This window comes from Centroberyx affinis, unplaced genomic scaffold (genome assembly GCF_046629955.1).
Source record: "Centroberyx affinis isolate AG114_WGS23_722 - 3 ecotype Tasmania unplaced genomic scaffold, CSIRO-AGI_Caff_v1 ptg001157l_1, whole genome shotgun sequence".
Classification (NCBI taxonomy): domain Eukaryota; kingdom Metazoa; phylum Chordata; class Actinopteri; order Beryciformes; family Berycidae; genus Centroberyx; species Centroberyx affinis.
Genome location: NW_027279689.1, coordinates 66,999 through 88,155, shown reverse-complemented (window position 1 = coordinate 88,155; position 21,157 = coordinate 66,999). Strand labels below are relative to the sequence as shown.

Here is a 21,157-nt window from a genome sequence, read left to right as displayed (position 1 = left end):
ATTGATAACACTACGTGCAATCTCATTTATGTGGTAAGAAAAAACAAAACATGGATTTTCACATAATTTCATTGATTTAAATTCAACATCTTGAAATTCCAATTCTGTTTCCTATAGTTTTTTTTTTTTTTCAAATTCCAATTGTAATTCCTCGGTTGAATTACAGTTGAGTTCATTCATGACCCCAATCCTGACATCTTTCATCAGACATTTGAAAAAGCCTGCAACTTTTTTGTATTAAATAATTTTATTTCCAAGAGCAATGTACAATTTGCAAACATATGTAAACAGGGATATCTGCCATCATCGGGCGAGAACATGAACTACAAAAGCTTTAGACAATAATATAAAACAAAAAGTAAGAAATTAGCATCAATGTCTTTCCCAGGCAACATTCTAGGATCAGACTTCCAGCTACTCTAGACATTCTGGGAAAGTCACTGCTGCATGCCAACTGAATGAATGACCTCCCAACAGGTTCAACGTCCAACTGTTTGAGGAAACCCACCTATTTATTCTGTTTTCCGACTGACAACTGACTGTCAAGGTGTTTAAAAACCGCTGGATTTGTGCAGCAAGCTACTCGGTGCTGGCAAGTTCAGTGTTTTGATCATTAACAGTACACAAGTACAGCACTTCAAACAGACCTAGGCTCAAAGTAAGGAAATCAGTGGCATAACATAAGAAAACAACTGCCTCAAGTCACTCAAAAAAACTGCATCATAAATGTTTCTTTACCCTTTATACTGGCATAAAATGAACATGAATTTTAAAACATTAATAAATAGGGTTATCAGTGCTGATCCTCACTTTTGCAAATCGCTATAACTTAGTAAAAAATAAACACACACACACACATAAAAGTAACTGATGCTTCCCGACTCCCTTTGATAAACTACCTAAAAATCTAAACAGAACATCCATTTTCTTAAAAGAGGTAATCTTTTGAACCTAAGCTGAGGCGACTTATCATCTGAAACGTCTTGACACTGCGGTAACTTCTCAAAAGCAGTCCTTCCTCATCGCCTGGCATCCTCTCCTCCCGGCCCGTTCTTCAAACCCATTCAAGGAGCAATTTCAAAAAGAGGGAACTTCCGTCGAACTGTGTCCTCAAATGTGTTGTTCTTTCGAAAAGAGAAGGACGCGAGAAGTAATAAAAAATAAAGATCAAACTTTTGAGATGTAGCCCCTATGCTCTGTGGTGAGTGCTATGAACAAACAGCGTTGACAGCAGTACAGATGCTCTCTGCTGTCTCACTCTGAGGAGCCAGACTGGTAGATCTTAAAATGCAAAACAGTGAACCCAAAGATCTATGATGAAATATATTCAGGAAAAGAAGACTGAAAGCAGAGACAGGGAGGAGTGAACGGGGATGGGAGGTAGAGGAGACGGGGCTTTTTTTTTTTTTTTTTTTTTTTTTTTTTTTAGGCTGAGAGGCATTTTGACAGAAATGGCTTAGAAAGGGGGAGGAAGGATGGAAAGCATGGAAGCTCAGGAATGAAGAGGGGGGGAAAAAGCTAAATGCACAAACTCCTGGGAATATATTTGATAGCTGAATGAGCGGACAGGATGGCGACGACGAGGAGAGGGAAAAGAGATGATACAGGATGTAGCTGAAAAGCCAGCGGACCTTGGATGAGTGTAGCTGAGGGATGGAGGAGAAGTGGAGGAGGAGGTGGAGGAGGAGGAGGGGGATGTAGCAGCCAGGGTGATTTGCAGGCTACCAGTTGGCTGGAGGAAGTGCATGCTGTTCAAACATGGAGGAGGGGAATGAGCAGAGACGGCCCCTTCCGCCTCCTCCCCATCGGGGCATGCTGGGAGGAGAGGGGAGAAAGAAGGAGACAGTAGGCATGTGGTTCACATCTTCAGTCTTTCCGTACCCTCCTCTTTCTCACAGCTTGTTTGTGGCTCTCTCCGCTGGTGTCTCCCTCCTTCGGCTGGATGCCGGAATGAAAGTGATGGAGTGAAAGAAAGAAGAACAAGAGAAAAAAGAATTTAAGGGACGGGACATTGAAGACATTTGCCACCATGACCAAAATGCTTAGCAAGGTTTAGATGTAGGGTTACCCCCAGTTTGGTTATATGAACAGTTCTTTAAGTTATTGGTGCCAGGATAGAATAAAACAAGCATGCAATTTGTGATAAACTGTGACTTATTTGGTTCTGTGAAACTAAACAAAAACAATTTATTTGCCAAACCCGGGATTAGACCCCCTGCTGCCCTACCAAATGAGCTAAAGCAGCAGTGTGGCCGCCTGAGAATATTATAGGTCTTGTATCCCTGTATCCTGCAGCTTTGCACAGTGGGGGTTTCTTTTTTGTTTTTGAAATTTAGAATTTTGAACCCGACTCTACCCACCGACCGACAGAGTGACTCATACCAGCTGCTGGTCGCAGCCAAAAATACTGAACAACCTCACTAACTTCAGTCTGAATGGTCTACTCAATACGCATAATGAACTGAATGTGCGTCAGTGTGAAATGAAAAGGTTCAACTCATATAAATAGTAAATTATCAGACTTGAAAGGCACCATGAGGACGGCCAGTATGTGCCGCAACCCGTCGGTGCAACTTGTAATCTGTGATGTCATGCATTAGCCACTAAAATACAGGCTTTTAAACTTTATTTAAATGTGTTTCTCTTTACTGATATAAACAGTGAAATATGTGTACATGCATATTTTGAATAAGCTTTGGCCCTAGATTTCCACCTATTTAAGCAATATAAAAATAGCTGCTTTACACTAGTTCTAGGAGGCATACCAATAGTTTATGATCCAGTTTGGATCTAAGAAGTATTGCATCACATTTATTTTGTTATGTTGTTATTGTGGCTGCTGGAGTGAGGAAAAGAAACAGAAAATGTGTCAATCCCATGAATCCTGACAGACACACACACAGTGTTCACGGTGTAAGCTTGATGACTTGACTTGAAACAGTATTTAAATGCACTAGGAAGGGGCATTTTTACATTTTTAAATTTACAGCACAAGTCTTTTCACTCAAGAAAAAACAAATAACACCAGGTTGTGCTGCGTTCCCAACAGCAGTAGCATCAGACACTCAGATGGGGAAGCACAGGCAGGGACAAACCAGAACACCCTGAGGCCAGCTTTGTGAAATGTCAGGTGTGTTTACGCTACCTTCTGTGCTGGCTCTAAATAGATTTTAAAATCAACTTGAGCATAATTTCTGTCCCTGCGTGTGCTTCCCCATTTGATTGTCTTGCACTAGGCTACATTTTAAATATCCCCTATTATAGGAGTTAAAATTTCTATTTTCTGTTCATATACAGTACATATCAAAGATGTTTAATGAAGACATTGAAAAACCAGAAGATTTTTACATTCTATTTTGTTTGTAAGTTTTGTTACATTCTATTTTGTTTGTAAAACTCATTTGTAAATGAGTTTTATTTTCAGAATACACTGGTCGTTTAGCATTACAATACCTAGATTTATGCAATATTTAATTTTGAGAGCAGCTGACCTCACTCCCCTAAGGAAGTTTAAGAGAATGTGGACGGGAAATCCCAGGATCCTGGTTCCAGGTATTAATTTCCAGCTATCTACTGACACCTTCAGCACATGTTGCTGGGCACATAGGAATTATTCAAAGCGAAACACCAACCTCATCTTCTGATGTTCTCTCATGAGCTCTGCTTTCATCCTCTCCTTCCTCCTCTTCCTCCTCCTCCTCCTCCTCCTCTTCATCATCATCCCCCTCTAGATTGTCTCCTCCCGCTTCTGCACTGTCGTCCTCCTCCTCGTCTTTTTCTGTCTCTTCTAAGAGAGCGAGAGAGAGAGAGAGAGAGAGAGAGAGAGAGAGAGAGAGAGAGAGAGAGAGAGAGATGGTGGTGACAGTGAGGATGAGAAAATTCAATCAAGACCAATGTAACAGTAAAAGCCTAAAAAGTATTTTTTCTGGTCAGATACTGTGTACAGAGGGTTGATGGAGAGCGTGTCCTTTGTTTGCCCTTCTAACCTGCAGCTGGTGCACTTTCAGTAGCTGAGGCCTCAGCTGCCTTCTCTTCCTCCTCTGCCGCTGCCTCCTCCTCCTCCTCCTCTTCTTCCTCCTCCTCCTCCACATCAGCCCGGGGCAGATCCACCTTCTTGTACGTGTAGTCGTCGTCAGATTTCTGGGACAGCAACAGGAGATCGGATCAGGCAGATTAAATGTCAAAGAAACAGTTTTGTTGCAGTTCAGAGAAGAAATAACACATATTTTTGGTGTGCTTCTGTGTAAACCAGGGATGTGATCTGAAAAGTACCTTTGGCCAGCAGAAGAGCACAGCCAGTCCTATGGGCAGGCCCACTGTCAGTATGTAGATCACCCAGAGCCACGGTCTCTCCTCTGCTGCCAACATCAGCTGGGCAAAAACCCCCGGCTGGTGGGATGGAGGGGTAAGAAGGAGAGAAGCGACCAGAGAGAAAGTGCAAACGGTGAGCATCAGCAATTTATTAGTCTGTAAACTCTGTGTCTGAGTTTTAGTTTCTGTGCGAGTTTCTCTAGATCAATTGTAACCCCCAGAAATCGGCAGGCCAGTTGTCCACCATATGCCTGTGTAAGCTGATTAGGGTGTATTCCTGAGGTCTCTAGGGATGCAGCAATTAATCGATGTCACTATTAAGTTGGCTTTAAAATGCCATGGTTTTCTACCCGTAAGCATTTTCGAAGCTACAGTATCTTTCGCTACGGTTCTGTGCTCTTGAATGCCTTACGTTCACACAAGATTGCATTTTCCAAAAAAGCACCTTAAATCAGCACTCTGGGAGCATTTGGGATTCCTCAAAAATGACCAGGGAGTTGTTGAAGACTGATATCCAATTTTTAAAACATGCTGACGAAAAGTGGCTGCCAATGTGACAAACCCATCTACAGTAACTTGCTAGATCAGATCGCCATCCATCCTTGCATGATCAAGTCAAGGTAATAAAAGAAAACGCGTTTAGCTTGGTAGCAAGTTGCTTAATGAAATGTAAAGTTGGTAATAGATGTTTAGAGTTAACATCAAAAAAGCAGGAACTGGAGTACTACAGTGACCATCAATTACTTTGATTTTCCCGTCCTTAATGTTGTAAAAATAAAATTACTTCATAATAATCGTAAAACCATGACTGACACCTCACACTATAATCGTACCATCAAAATCTCAAACCTTTGCATCCCAAGAGGTCACTGTATGTAGTAGGTTGGTATGTGCAAGAGTACAGCTATGAATTCTTGGCACCCTGACAAGATATCTCATTGCCCCCTTACATCCTAATGTGTCTAACTTCTTTACCTCGTTGGCACTGGCCACCAGTTTCTTCAGCCCCCAGCTGTCAGAGGCCCAGCGGTCAGCCACCTCCTTGTGAGAGGTGATGATGAAGTTGTCGAAGTAGATATCCGAGGTCATGGACCACAGCTCCAAGCCCAGGGCCTTGAATGGAGTCATCCTGAATGGCTGCAGGTCCTCAAAATAGTCAGGGTTGTCAATCTTACGAGGGCTCCAGACTCCCTGGGAGAAGAGAACAAATGTGGGGGCAACAATTAAGAGTGAGAGATTTAGGTTTATGCTCATTTTAGGTCTGGTAAAGGTATACTGACTTCACGTAAAGAGGACAGCAAGGAGTGAGGGGGAGTGAGGACAGAAGATGAGCAATCCCAAGGTATTTTCAGGTGGCAGTTATTATTGCTCCAGCTCAGACACCTTGAGCCTCCAACAGAGGAGATTGGCAGTCAAACACGTAGCACAGCGAGTGAACAGTCTTCTTTGTGAGTGCTATAGGGTCCACATGACCTTTCACGCTTTACACAAGGGACTGTCGGTAAATATAGGTGTATACACTGTATAGCATAGAAAACATAGAAGATGATGGTATATGTCAAGGCTTTTTGGACTCATTTGGCTACAAAATACTTGGATTATGCCTCACATGCTGTTTAGGGAAATCTGATGGTCATTTTATTTCCTTTTTGGAACTCTAAGCAACCAGCGCCCCTTCACTTCAGTTGTTTGGGAGAAGGCTGAGATGGAACTGTGGGGATTAACTAGAGGTTTAGTGGGACACAAAACCACTAATGATTAATTTGTCATTGATTAATGTGGATTCACATGTGGAGACTTACAGTATTTACAATAACAAAAACATTTCAAAGTCGATATTTTGGATCATTACAAACAAATGACATTCAAGCCTATTTTAGATTGAGTATTATGGGTGCGGCTGAGAATGACCCAATTTCCCCACAGTGATAAATAAAGTTTCATCTTATCTTATTATGGCTATTTCTAGCTACATTTGCAGTACATCCCTGTGTACAGACCTATCCAACCACTGTAGCACACCTGAGGCTGCCAAAGAGCTGATGTTATTGTAGACAGGGAAACTCAAGGCAGCTGACTGACAATTTGCTCTGCAGGGAATGAAGCTAAACTACCATTATACACAGCTGTTTCATCAATGTAGTGGAGGACAGCAATTTGGCCGTTACACGGCAATAGCTGGCAACATGTTACATGAACTATAGCAAACTAGCTAGCAAGTTAACCTGAGAAAGTTAACACTGCAGCCGTGCCATCACGGGCATCAAGTTGCATGGCTCTGGAATATTTTTTATTTTCAGTTGATTGTGCATGGCAGTTACTGCTGCAGTATGCAACTTTGCACACTGAACAAAGCACCATGTTATTGGGTTTCTCAGTATATCCATAATTTGGATGCTCTAGGTTTGAGTTTTTTTTAACCATGTTTAAAATAAAATGCACCACCAACTGAAGGCAGCCGTTACCTGATAGTTGGGGTTGTCCACCAGAGGCGCCTTCCACTTGCCCTTGTACTGAGGATTGTTGATCATGGGGGGCTTCCACTGCCCACAGCCAGGGGCCGTCTCACAGGCAGGGTTAGGGATCTGTGGGGCCTCCCATTCGCCATCCATCTCCTCGTCCCTACACAGAGGAGGTGACAAAGAGGACAGCTGTGAGGTTGGATTAGTCATTAGTAGAGATAACATATTTCAAGGGTTGCCACTGGATTTCAAGGTAGTTCCTTTGTGTGGTGTGTTTGTGAATGTGTGCTTGTGTACGCATGCGCATGTTTACCAGTCATCGGGTTTCTCTGCACTAGGGTCAGGGACAAACTCTGGTTCCTCGTCCAGCCAGCCCTCTGGCTTCAATGCATCAGGGTCCTCGATCTTAGCAGGGGCCTCCTCATCCCTGGGATACACACACAGCGCAAGTTAACGAGACCAAAGCTTCTGAGCTGCTACGTATAACATCAGGCAAGAGACTACAACACCACTGAAAATTAGATGTTTAAGCTTGGCGTATCAATGTTTGTTTTATTTAGACCATTTTCATAGAGGCCTTGACATTAAAACCTATCAAATCTGTCAAAGCCATTTGCAGGTGCTACCAGTCAGCTCAGAAAATACTCTAGCAACAAATAATAACCGTTTCCCTTGTGTCGTATCCTCCCAGAGTAGCATTATGACAGTATATATATATATAATATATATATATATTTATATTTATTTATTTATTTTTTTAAGTTGGTTTTTTTGCCACAATCTGTTTTACACCTCATCTTGACTTCATCTATCTATTTTTTTTCTGCCGAATAGTATGGCGGTTGTACTCACCAGTCTTCAGGCTTGACAGCCTCAGGGTCAGGGATCTTGGCCCTCTCATCCCAGTCCTCTGGCTTGGAGTCATTTGGGTCGTCTATGTCCTTGGGAGGGTTGACTGGAGGCACAACGTCATACAGCAGGTTGCCACGGCTCACGCTGGACTGGTCGATGAACATCTCATAGCTGTTGTCTGGATTCAGGACTGACAAGGGGGAGAAACACAGCATGTGAGAATATTTGCAGAAAATTAGAAAGGCCTATAAAAAAGCAATAGGTATAAGAAAGCACAAAAGATATGAGCATGCATGTGAGGCTGAAACTGAAGACATAAAGACACTATACTTTCATTTTTCATATTTCATTAAGAAATATGTCAATTTGTGTTTTTTGCGTGTATCAATGGGTACAGTATAGCACCAACACTATCAGAGTTAAGGGTTTGATTCCCACTGGGGCCACCAATTCTAAAAAAATATGCACTCTCATGGTAGTGTAAAGCGTTTTGGATGAAAGCATTCACCATTAGACACACACACATTCTCTCTTCCCTTACCCAAAGTGTAGAGGTGAGTCTTCTTGTCAGTGTAGAACTTCTTGAGGTCCACGTCGGCCCTCTTGGCGTGCTTCTCCTCCAAGTCTTTGTTCAGAGGATTCTTGTGGCGGAAGATGAAGTGCAGCTTGTAGTCCTCGCCACACTTGTCGGGCCCAAACATGATGGTGTAGGATGTGCGGTCGTGGAATTGCTCCTGTGGTGCAGAACAAACATGAGTGTAACGTGGAAAGTAAATCTTAAGTCTATCTAGTTTAAATACAGACAACCCTTACCCATTTCACCACACATAGCGGTTCTATGTAGATAAAAGGATAGAGGATGGTATCAATGCTCGTAAGGTTAGGGATTCTAATTCCCATTGGTGCCACCAGTGCTAAAAAAAATTAATGTGCTCACTACAGAGTAAAGTGCTTTGGATAAAAGCGCCCACCAAATGGCCTAGATTCAATCATCCCTCATTATCACTGCAGTCAACGTGCCATTTCTATACACAATTAACATTTCACGGTGCACATTGAGACTTTGCACATCATACATGGAGTAAGAAATAATGACAATATGTATACCAACCAGATCCAGATTGTCAGTGTCAGAAAGCAGTTTGATGTACGCTCCACCACAGTCGATGCCATCCTGGAAATTCACCTCATACCTAAAACGGAAACATGATGAAGCAAGTCTCAGACAGTTTTTTCCCTTAATTGTATTACCTGCATGATGCAAATTATAGACATTAAAGAAGTATTTAAACATCCACTAGCCTCTGCGGCTGATGGAAAAAGCCCCACTTGCATGAACAAATGACGAGAGGTAGTGTGAGCATGTGAACTCACTGTATAACCAGGGGGTCATCCTCGAAGACGAAGGGTTTGTTCAGTGCTGCAGCGATGGCGTGGTGTTTGGCCCGGGACTTGAGCACCAGGCCCTGGTCTCCTGGAACCTTGTTCTCCTTCAGTTGCTCCACGGCCCACTTCCCTACAGGCCCAGTGAGTCAGGAGGGGGAAATGTCAACACACAAGAGAATACTAACAACACATGTATTACGCCTGTGGGAATCATACGTGTGAAAAATAGGTCTATGGTCCCATAAACCTATGACAAGTAAAGATAAGAACACCAAGGTGTGACTCTGTACAAGGACACAAACACCAATCTGGATTAGCAGGGGGGAAAAAGGGAACAAACCGTCATATTTGGCTATGTCATCATCTGCATCCTCTTTCACTGTCTTGGACACCTGCCATCTGTGGAGATCAATATCATTGAACATTTAGGTTCCATAAAAAAAAAAGACACTATGACCAGTGATTCAGTAAGTTCATCCATGGCATTCGAGATCATCCGAGACTCATGCATCCTGGCATGCATCAAAAATTTAGACTGTGTTTTTAGTGTTTCTTGATGGTAAATAAGTGATGCGATACCTGTCCAATGATCCATCGTCAAACGTCTCTGCAAAGTAGACCTCTCCGGTGGGAACAGGAGTCTTGTATGTTACCTGGGGAGATTGAAAACAATGGGAGAAAATGCTGAAAATCTATGCTGGGAGAATGTGTTTGATAGTAAGGCGTGATATTTAGTCAAATACTAATGACTAATTTAGATGCAATATATCTTTTTTTTTTAAATCCCGTTTATGGCCTCCACCTGACCCGTAACCCATTCCTGACCTGGAAGGAAACATTGGCATCGGCTCCGTCCTTGCCAGCCTCTCCTCCATTCTCTGTGCCCCTGCCCTCCATTTCGACAGAGTCCTCTTCCTCCTCCACCATCGCCTCCTCCTCCTCTTCTTCCTCCATCATAGCCTTAATCTCCTCCTCGTCCAGGCCCATATCAGCGTCGGCATCTGAGACGTCTGCCTCTGAGTGCTCCTCCTGGGCTGCTGCTGCTGCCACAGCCAGGGAGGACAGGAGCAGCACGCACCACATCCAACCCCTACCCAACTTCATCTGTAGAGGGGGAGGAGAGAGTGGTAAAAAAAAACAGAATGGGGAGGGGGGTGGTGGCAATAGGCAGGGGGGGGAAGGAAGGTGAGAGGAGCGTAAGATAAGGGGGTCAGGGATGAGGATGGTGTGAGCAGGGGGGGAGGGTGTGGTACGGGAGGATGAAGGGAGGGGGAAGGAAAGAGGAGGCAGGTGTGAGTGAAACACAGGTTATTTATAGAGAGAGCGAGGGGGATGAGAACGGCAACGATATAAATAGAAAACGCACAAGTGAGTAAAAGGATGAGAGTGAAGGTTAGAGAAACAACAGACGAGATGGAGGTCAGATTTGTACACAGACCGTCCTTCTTGCGGGGCTTGGGTCTACACATCCTATTCTTACATGTCCCACCACCGTTACCTTAAAACAAATTAACCTCTGTCACTTCCTCTGGTAATGGATTCCCACATCGAGACATTAACACAGACCTATATGACTCCCTTCCGAGTAGATGGCAGAAACCTCAGTGCTTTCGAACTCTGCAGCATATAACTAGCTTCCTTTATTTTTATATGTTTCCATTCCTTCTCACTACACATCCACACAGATTCTAATTCCTGATCTTTAAATGCATAGGATTGACTACTGGCATAAGATTGTGTGTGTGTGAGTGCATACTGATATGCTTTTAAATCCATGGAAGATAATGGCCTGAATAAAGGTAGGCCCACACTTCACAGAGGACTGTGACCCACAAGGACCATTTCAATGACCTACTATTGATCAGGCCACGCCTGGCCACTATTGTTCACAGAGCAGCTGGAAATGAGAAACCAGGAATGCCGAGAGCACAGCAGGATGTTTTTTCAAGAAGTCTTAATCAACTTTAATGGCAAGCTCTCCCCATACAGGCGCTATTATATGTTTTAACATTACCAATGCAGGAGGATCAAAAGGATGCTCAATCAACATACGAGGGAGATGATGAATGGGTTGTAGCAATGAGGGGCGAGTTATCCCGAACGGCCTCAAGATGTCGCTGTCGTTCAATTGTATTTACTTGCATCTTGGTTCTGAATGCGAGCAACGCAAAACATGCCCACATGACAGACAAAAAACATCAGACAGAGGCAGCCTGAGTGGAGTGAGAGCTTGGTGTTTACAAACTCCTGAAATCAGATTCAGCAAATTACTCTGGGAGTTTAAATTGAACAGTCGACTCTTTACATCCATCCATTCTATTTTTTCTTTAGCTCTGTACATAAAATAGCTAACTGGTCAAGAAGCATACCACTAGACTAATCCTTCAGCTGCTTTGACAAAAAAAAATTGATTTTTCCCTTTACTTCAGAAGGAAGTGGGTAGCCTATTGCCTGCGTAGTGTGTATTCTGTGGCTCCCTCCACCGTCCAGAGAATTGTTTGATGGGTGAGTGTTTCCTGGTTGATAACATCATATCCCACAGCCTCTGTTTGGGTACCATGTTTTCCATGGTACATCCACAGAGCATGCCAGGGAAACTCACCTGAGCATGTATTAGACTGGTATAGAGGGGATGCAGCATGACAAGATCAATCATCCATTTAAAAGGTAAATTAGTGAAAAATCATTATTGCTGCTCTTGCAACAATATTGTTTTTTTTTTTCAATTTGTGTGAAATAATAGGCTATTCCCTCATACCGGGCTAGAGGCGAGTGGAGTTGACATCTCACTTGATGTTTTCCCAATTATGATTCCAGAAGGTCTAAATTAACTGTGGCAGACTAGCTGTCACCAAAGTCTAGCCAAATATCTTCAGATAGTTGCATCATGGCAAGGACATTCTTTATGACAGGCTAAGAATTACCAACCCAATGTAGGAGAAGGAGCTGATTTTATTTGCTTAATCTGTGTGACAAAACCTGAACAGCAAATCACCAATTACTGCAGCTAAATTAGCTAGCTATTCTGTCTTGATGTCAGCTAACATGAGCCTATTCGTGTTCCTGTCAAGCTTCACTGGTCTTGGGGTGCTCTTCCAACAGTACAGGCTACAGCCAGGCCATTTTGGCCAGACTGTACTACGGGTCACGTCCCCTACCGGCCTCTAGGACAACTGGCGCGTCAGCAACACTTTCACTAGCATCACCATGATGAGATGACCAACATTCAAAACATCTGCTGGAATCACCCGACCACCAAGAAAAGGCCATGGGGCATGACTGTGGAGCTAACATGGCTGCCACCAAACCCTGCAACGTCCAAACTCTTTGGATCAATGGCTCTCACTACAGCACCTGCTCCGCTAGCTAGCTGGACGGCGCGCCAATCACAAATAGCCAACGTTAGCATAATATAAGCTTAGCAATAAACTAATGGGCTTACAAAGTAGTATCAACGAGACCAAAAATAAAACATTGTCTGACATAAGTTAAATAACACAGCCTATAAAACGCATCTTAAAGCGCAGTGAATGAGTAAAAATGTTTTTATAGACTGCAAAAACTATTAGGCAGAAAATGAATGGATGGCAAATGTTAGCTTGCTAACTAGCGGTTATCTATGCTAACATGATGTCGTACAGTTGTCAGGGAAGGATGGAGAATGAATGAGCGCACACACACACAAACCTTGCGCGTTCTGTTGTTGCAGGAAAATGATCGATCTGTGCTTCTCTGCTTCGGCAATATTTTAAAAGCACTACCTTCGGCGTTTGACCCACTTAAAGTATCGGGATACCGAGGCCTGCCGTGTACGCTTGGAAAGGAGACGGCTCGCGGCAGAGGGGGACCGACGATGACAGCGGGGTAACGGCAGTGTGGTTGCTGTGAGAGCGATTCAGTGGAACTGGGCATGCGTAGACGCAGAGCGCGAATGCTGCCTTCCCGTGCTGTCAAAATTCTAACAATTAGCAGTTGAGGGGTCATGACATGAACGACCTAGCAAAGTGGTAAATACGAAAGGAAATGGGAAATCGGCTTGATTTCCATAAATGCAATAACAGCCACCAAAAACGTCATTTGTTACAGGGTCCATTTTGTAATTATTTCCGACCAAAATCACTGGAATGAGATACAAGACGTATTTACGAATTTATCGGTAAAACAAGATTACGGGGAGAATTTGAAGGCATCAGAATGCCGCTGTGTTTCCACATTTCAAAATAAAAGCTTCTTTTTCGTAAACTGGATTCAAGAGGTATTATACTTATACTCTCAGAAATGCTGTACGCCCACAGTAAGAAGTTCTAGTTGATAATAAATACACAAACATATGTTATCATCAAACTTTTGCCAAGTATTGTAAGCGATACGTATGGAGAAAAAATATTTTACTGTGGAATATGTTATGTTCTTCCGGGGTGGAGTTCACAAAACATTAATGGTGGCCACATGCTTGTGGTATAGTTGCGGTATAGTTGAGAATTAAATAATTTATATATCACGTAAGACACGCAATTTACAGAATGAGGGATACGCCGTTGTCTAACTGTGAGCGGGATTTCTTGCTTAAAGCTATCGAAGAGAAAAAGGTATAGTTGCTGAACATGGACCTTGTGTCTAGTTTTGTCTATTGACTTGTTTTACTCTGCTAATTTGCTAGGGACTCTGCTTCCTAACAGCAGCACTGACATGATGTTGTCGGTGTTCTTATATTCACAGAAGCAAAAAACAGTATATTGGACGGTTTAGTCTACATTTGTATAATAAACCCAGAATAAGTAATCTGTCTCTGTACAATGAATGGAAGACTGACTTTGGGCACAATGTGACAGCACCCTTGTTTTTATCTGGTTGTTAAAACTCAAACCCACATTATAGTAAATGAAGTTAGCCTCCAATATATTGTAAATGGCAAAGCTTCAGAGAGGTTTACTTGAGACTTAAGTTCATGGATTCTGGCTTTTGGGGAGAATTTGTTTATCTCCAAGATCTCAGAGAAAGAAAATTCTGTTTTAATGGGGAGTTTTACATTTCACCTGTACTTTCCCTACAGCGTCTGGATGGACGGCAGACCTATGACTACAGAAACATAAAGATCACGTTTGGTACTGACTATGGATGCTGCTTTGTGGATCTGGGGAAGACCAGGTGAACTTCTGAGCCAGATGTTTTAAACCCTTTGGATTTTATCCCTGGAAACCTTGAAGGGATGAAACAGCTTCTGAAACGAGGCATTTTGATGTTGTGCAGAATCTGTGGGCTAGTCTGTAAATACACATTGCACATCAGAGAAAATGTTTCATTAGGTTTGAACTGAGCACATCTTTTACCAGTGGTTCTCAATGTGGGGTCCGGGGACCACCAGGGGTCCCTGAGGGGGTTCCAGAGGGTCCCCAGCAAATTGCTGAATAGTTAAACTCACCATAATTTTATTTTATTCCAAGTTAACACAATGAGAGAATGTAGAAGAATGATTATTTTGATCTTAGTTTCACTGTTATCTCTCTACCTGAAATACAGATAGTCATGGAATTCATATGCAATTCATTCACGGACAAAATCATGTCTAACAATAAAAATATTCTCAGATTTGGGTCCGAGAGACAAAATCTCGTCAAATGGGGGTCCGTGGCCCTAATATGTACTACATTTGGGGTCCTTGATATGAAAAAGTTTGAGAATCACTGTCGTATGCAATAGCATCAAATTGTGGCATAAATGTTATATTTTTTCCTCAGTACTGTGCTATTGTCATGTTAAGATGGTAAAGTATCAGTCTGTTCCTCTGTCCAGGGTCATGGCCCAGGTGTCCTGTGAGCTGGTGGCTCCCAAAGAGAACCGGCCAAATGAAGGAATCATGTTCTTCAACATAGAGCTGTCTCCCATGGCCTCACCAGCATTTGAACTGGGCAGGTGGGAAAAAAACCGCATAAGACTATCCTGTGTTTTCGGTTTATTTACTACTGCTTACTCATCATACTGATTATGTCTTGTGTTTCACCATGTCAGACTCATGTAAGTCTGGTATGGTTAAGCATTGAGTGTCTCTTTTCTGTCATTTCTTCTTATCTTATTCTCTTGAAGGTGAATACTGTTTACAACCTACTGCACATAATAGACCATTTGTTTCTATGATGGAGTTCAGCCACATACAGGATATTTCAGCACAAGCTTATAAGTAAGACTAGGCCTGGCATGTTTAGTTTGTTGTCTGTTGGGCACGGAAAGCAGTGTGTAATGCGGCTGTGGGTTGTCTTTCTCTACAGGCAGTCTGAGTTATTAGTGAAGCTAAACAGACAGCTGGAGAGATGCTTGAGGAACTCCAAGTGCATTGATACAGAGTCGCTGTGTGTGGCGTCTGGAGAAAAGGTAAAATACACACACACACACACACACACACTCCACAAGAGAGACAGAAAGAGAAAGGAAGCATATCAACTTATCCTGCCAGTCATAATGTTGATGATGTAGCTGTGTGTCTGTCTGTGTGCAGGTATGGCAGGTCAGAGTGGATGTTCACACGTTGAATCATGATGGAAACCTGATGGATGCAGCCAGTATAGCCGCTATCACCGCTCTGTGCCACTTCAGACGGCCTGACGTCGGTATCCAAGGAGATGAAGTCACTGTGGTGAGTCGGCAGCAGCCACAACAGGCAGCGTTTCTGTTTCCCTCAGGCTACTAGGAAATGCATCAAAGTTAGGGCTGCAACTAACAATTATTTTCATTGTCGATTAATCTGTCGATTATTTTCTCGATTAATCGATTAGTTGTTTGGTCTATAAAATGTCAGAAAATGGTGAAAAATGTGGATCAGTGTTTCCCAAAGCCCAAGATGACGTCCTCAAATATCCTGTTTTGTCCACAACCCAAAGATATTCAGTTTACTGTCATAGAGGAGTGAACAAACCAGAAAATATTCACATTTAAGAAGCTGGAATAAGAGAATTTTGACTTATTTTTCTTAAAAGATTACTCAAACCGATTAATCGATTATCAAAATAGTTGGCGATTAATTTAATATTTGACAACTAATCGATTAATCGATTAATCGTTGCAGCTCTAATCAAAGTATAAAATTGCTTTGTCATTTGAATTTTGTGACTGTAGATTTGAAGTCCTTAAAGCTGATATAAGCTGATGTAATTTTCATGGTTCGCTACAGATGACCACTGGCTAATTCATGAACACTGTTTTATTTGAATGGGAATGTTTTTCACATGTTTTTTAATGGTCAAGACTGAAGCGATGACCTCACAGTTCATCTGTGTTGCACCACAGATTTGTAGCTTGTGCCAAAACTGTTAATTTTATAACACACATGTTTATGTAACACTTTGCCCCGGTTGTAACGGCGTATTTGCTCCTGTGCTCCCTCAGTACAGTCCAGAGGAGAGAGACCCTATTCCTCTGAGTATCTACCACATGCCTATCTGTGTCAGCTTCTCCTTCTTCCAACAGGGGTAAGGCCAATCTAAATCAACACACAGTGTAGGCACTGGCCCAACATACTGTCATAATAAAGACACTCGGTGTAGACTCCGGCTTCTTATATTTCTTCTACCTTCTTACATTTATTCCAAACAAACCACCGCTGTTGCAACATAAAACACATCATTTCCTTTGCGGCAGATGCCCTCATAGGTGTTCTCATGAACTGGCTATCGGTTGAATCACTATGGTATCAATTGGCAATAGAGAATAGAAAAAAATATTATTTATTTATATGAAAAAGTGGCAGATTATTATTTGAATGTCACTAGTGCAGAGACAAATTGAAAATGTTGATAGTAACACAGTACATGCTGTGACATGGTACAGCAGAATCTGACATGGTGCAAAGGGACAGCGCAAGACAGATGTTAGTTAGACTATACATGCATTCACTGTTCAGTCACCATAAATGAGCCTCCTTTTTGCTCTCTACTGTCCTTCTCTTCACTCCCTTTTTCTTTTCTCCCTCTGAGCTCTCCTCCTCTCCTCTCTGCCCCTTTTCAGAATCAGAATCAGAATCAGAATCAGAAATACTTTATTGATCCCCGAGGGGAAATTGGGTTACATTGCAGCTGCTCACATTGTAGAAGTGAATATATACAAGCATAGAGAAATTATAAGAAATTATAAGAAAAATAGAAATACGAAAGTAAGAAATATGTAAAATATGTGCATTATACTACAATATATAACAATGAGAATAAAAATAATAATAATATAGAAATAAGAGAAATAAGAATTCTGTACAATATGCATCATACTCCAATATATACATATATACATTTAATATTTATTTCCATCTGTCCCTACGCCCCAGCTCTCCCCTCTCGTCCTTTTTGGCGTATTCATTTTATTGGTTTTATTCGAAAGCGACAAGCACAGATAAGATTGATTCCATATCAGTGGCAGCATCTAATGAACTGACGGTTCATATGCGTAGCCGACGCTCACTTCCCGCAGCAGTCTCCCTCCTCATATCCTGTCTTCTTCTCGCTCTGCAGAACTTATCTGCTGGTGGATCCGTGTGAGCGGGAGGAGCGCGTGATGGACGGCTTGCTGATGATCGCCATGAACAAACACAGGGAAATCTGCTCCATCCAGTCCAGCGGGGGCATCATGCTGCTGAAAGAACAGGTGAACTGACACTGACAGGTGTTGCTGCCCTTCCATGGGAGTTAAAACACATATTCTCAAGAGGGGAAAAAGGGAGAGGAAGTCGTTTTTGACTGATGAAATGTGTATCTGTGGTGTTGAAGGTTCTCAGATGCAGTAAGATTGCCAGTGTTAAAGTGTCGGAAATCACAGATCTGATCACCAAAGCCTTGGAGAATGACAAGAAAGCCAGGTGGGTCGTTGCATCACATTGCTATATGTAAGTCTTGAGCTGTGGAAGTGGAGATATATGGCACTAGTGTAAGCCCCAATGTTGTCATTATGAGAGATAAAAGGTTTAATTTATTTATAGCAGCAGTAGTGTGTCTTTTTGCTTGATCATTTATGTTTTTTTGTTTTTTTTTATGATTGATATTTTATTGAATTTTCAAACTATATAACATGTACAAACAAATTGACAAATAATAATGAGGGATATAAATGAAAAAACGGGGGGAGTGGCATTCAAAAAGGTTAAAACAAAAAAATAAAAAAAATAAAATGCCGATAAAATAAGTTCTCTCTCGTTCACATCTGAGATCAATACAGTAATGCAGCATTTTTCATGTCAAAGTTCTGCACAGGATACATAGACAAAACATTGTATCATCTCAATACGAATCTAGTGCTAAAATTAGCAAATGCAATGCAGTTCCCCCATATTATCATTTTTCGCTGTAAATATACATAAGATATTTGCCCCATTTTATATACTGTTCTGTCCTGTCCCTTATTCTGTCATTTATGTGTTTTAACTTTCCAGGAAGGAGGGTGGCAGGTGTGGCTTTGCAGAGTCGATGCCTCAGGAGCGAATCACAGTGCTGAAAATGGATGAGACTCCAGTCGAGATGGCAGATGTCACAGAAAGAGCCAATGACATTGTCCAGAGAACCGAAGCCCCGCCTCAAACGTATCCTACACTGAGCCTGAACCAGAAGAGCATCGGCAAGCATGAACAAGAAATATGTCTTGTCACACATAGGAAAGGGATATATAGTCACATTTTTGTATTGCCCTATTGAATTTCGATATATCGTCCCATCCCTAGTCACATAACAATAACCCAGTGCTCTTTCCACCAATTAGCATACAGCAATACAAAGATACACACTATCTGATATAAAACAAAGCAAAAATAGCAGCAAGAGACATGGGACTCTTGTAGGGCTGCAACTAACGATTATTTTCGTTGTCGATTAATCTGTCGATTATTTTCTCGATTAATCGATTAGTTGTTTGGTCTATAAAATGTCAGAAAATGGTGAAAAATGTGGATCAGTGTTTCCCAAAGCCCAAGATGACGTCCTCAAATGTCTTGTTTTGTCCACAACCCAAAGATATTCAGTTTGCTGTCATAGAGGAGTAAAGAAACCAGAAAATATTCACATTTAAGAAGCTGGAATCAGAGAATTTTGACTTATTTTTCTTAAAAGATTACTCAAACCGATTAATCGATTATTAAAATAGTTGGCGATTAATTTAATAGTTTACAACTAATTGATTAATCGTTGCAGCTCTAGACTCTTGCAGTGAGAAGAAACCTTTGTGGTTACTCGCTCCCTCTCGCCACCGGTATGTGAGTCTTGTGTTTTCTCCCTTCCTTGTGTTTTTTGGACCTTAACTGTTCGTACCAGGGTGCCGTCCCCGGTGCTGCCCGCCCCAGGCGTGGGTCAGGTGGGGGAGGGGCTGCAGAACACCTGGGGATTGGAGGAGGAAGACGAAGAAGAAGAAGAAGAGGAGGAGGAGGAAGATGACGATGATGACGAAGAGGAAGAACAAGTGACAAAGATGGGACAGGGACAACATGGGAAGGAAGAGAGCAGAAGAGGTAATTTATTTTTATGTCATGTAATCTTTACTTATCCAGGTAGTTCCATCTCTTTTTCCTGGCAAAGAAAAGAGCCTCAAGACAAACGTAAAAAATTTATTTAACCAAATTCACATAAGTAGACCAATATCAAACAGGCTGATGGGCCAAACATATTTAAATCGTACATAGCTTTTCACCCTGCCTCGGTACAACATGTCTTGGTTTCAGAAATGAGTGAATTGTTTTTAGGATGAGGGATTAATCTGTGTGTGTAGGCCACATTATATTTGATTTTGTTTTGAATGAACTCTCAGATGAAACTGTGCACGTCATTTTGGGATTTGTTTTGCTGTAGTGGGAGATGTGGTTGTGATATCTGACAGCGAGGAGGAGGAAGTGGTCATACTGAATCCAGAAACTCCAGACACAGCGGCCAAGTAAGTGCCTTGGTTGCCAACAACAATAAAGGTTCAATAAAATAAATTAAAATAACAGTTAAACAAATGTTTCATATAATCATAAGATGGTTGTTGGTAACAGAAGAGATATGGTGCTCATTTTATACATAGATCAGATAGTTTGTGTTTTTTTTAATAGAAATTGTCTTCTTTCTGGCTCTCAGAAACACAGGATCCAGTTCCCACCAAAAGGGGGCAGCAAAATCCAAGAAAAAAACAAAAAAATGAAGATGGAGGCATTTGAGGTCACAGCCATCCAAGAGCCTGGGGCCTCGACTCCTGATAGAGGTCTTCAATGTAAAAAGCCTTATTAAATCTGTATATTTGTAGCAGTGGCAGAGATTCCTCCCAGTTCTCCTCATGGTAGGTTTACCTGCCCGGGCTAAAATGGTTCCTGCTCTCCAGAGCTGGGTATAGGAAGAAAAACAATATTATCTGGTACCACAACTGCTTTAGGTATCAAATTGATCAAAACGCTTCAATATGTTGGATTCTCGCCATGAGAGTTCAAGTTTTCTTCTTGTTTCTAGCCATTTAAATCAACAGACTCAGTTGGTCTGATTCTGTTTAGAAACAGATGGTGTGTGCAGAAGTTATATAGAAAATGATTCACTGCATAATGTGATCTGCTTACTTTTAACAAAGAAAAGTATTAAAAAGTACTGTTTTAGGACTGTCATCAGAACCAATATCAGTATAGAAAAGTTTCTAAAAATACCAACATCTATATTGCTCACTGTTGTCCGGAACTGTGTGTAACAGCCTACCACATTTCAGTTGGTTGGTTTTCAGACTAGAGAAAAGAGACCATGACAAGAATGTGACTCATCTTGTATCTGTTAAGAAAAATATATTTATATATTTTCTTCTCTTGCAAGGAAACAAAGTTTGATCTGTGGTGTTGATTTACAGTTTTTTATAAAGCACATTGTGAATACAATTCCAATTAAAATCTTTTTCAACAAAAGTGACCTTTTTATTGTTTGAATTAGGAAAAAAAAAGTGTGTACGGTTTGTAAGGGGTTCTTTAGTGGGGTCGGTTTAAATCAGACATTTAACTGAAAATAAAGCAGGCAGGTATATTGTAGAAATTAATTCTGTTGGGTTTTCCTATTATACTTGAGGAGGCACACTGTGTGGCTGGAATGGCTGTTGAAATGAAGGCCTTTGGATCTAGTCAGATTGTTATGGAGGGTCTTCTGCCCTGCTGAAGTGTCCTTGAGCAAGACATT

At 41.7% G+C, this 21,157-nt stretch overlaps 2 protein-coding genes across 4 annotated transcripts; one reads left to right on the top strand and one right to left on the bottom strand.

The window, feature by feature from the left end:
* Positions 1-255: 255 nt before the first annotated feature.
* Positions 256-12,829, bottom strand: clgn (calmegin). 3 transcript variants are annotated; one of them, XM_071524149.1, is made up of 15 exons: positions 12,699-12,829; positions 9,837-10,115; positions 9,591-9,664; positions 9,352-9,410; positions 9,000-9,141; positions 8,737-8,818; positions 8,167-8,359; positions 7,626-7,815; positions 7,087-7,200; positions 6,777-6,933; positions 5,287-5,502; positions 4,273-4,389; positions 3,987-4,140; positions 3,633-3,787; positions 256-1,938 (listed from the first exon to the last, which is right to left on the bottom strand). In XM_071524149.1, the coding sequence occupies exons 2-15, from the start codon at positions 10,113-10,115 to the stop codon at positions 1,867-1,869; spliced, it is 2,004 nt and encodes a 667-aa protein (XP_071380250.1). In that variant the 5' UTR covers positions 12,699-12,829; the 3' UTR covers positions 256-1,866. The 3 variants fall into 3 exon arrangements, with proteins under 3 accessions (XP_071380250.1, XP_071380251.1, XP_071380252.1); XM_071524150.1 differs by having other exon boundaries at positions 3,633-3,784; XM_071524151.1 differs by lacking the exon at positions 12,699-12,829 and having other exon boundaries at positions 3,627-3,787; positions 9,837-9,959; positions 10,020-10,115.
* Positions 12,830-13,460: 631 nt separating this feature from the next.
* exosc9 (exosome component 9) lies at positions 13,461-20,867 on the top strand. Its single transcript, XM_071524156.1, has 12 exons — positions 13,461-13,600; positions 14,065-14,159; positions 14,805-14,924; positions 15,278-15,380; positions 15,505-15,642; positions 16,392-16,474; positions 17,507-17,639; positions 17,762-17,850; positions 18,421-18,567; positions 19,292-19,485; positions 19,823-19,904; positions 20,090-20,867. Exons 1-12 carry the CDS (start codon positions 13,535-13,537, stop codon positions 20,151-20,153), a joined length of 1,314 nt encoding a protein of 437 aa, XP_071380257.1. The 5' UTR covers positions 13,461-13,534; the 3' UTR covers positions 20,154-20,867.
* The last annotated feature ends 290 nt before the right edge of the window (positions 20,868-21,157 follow it).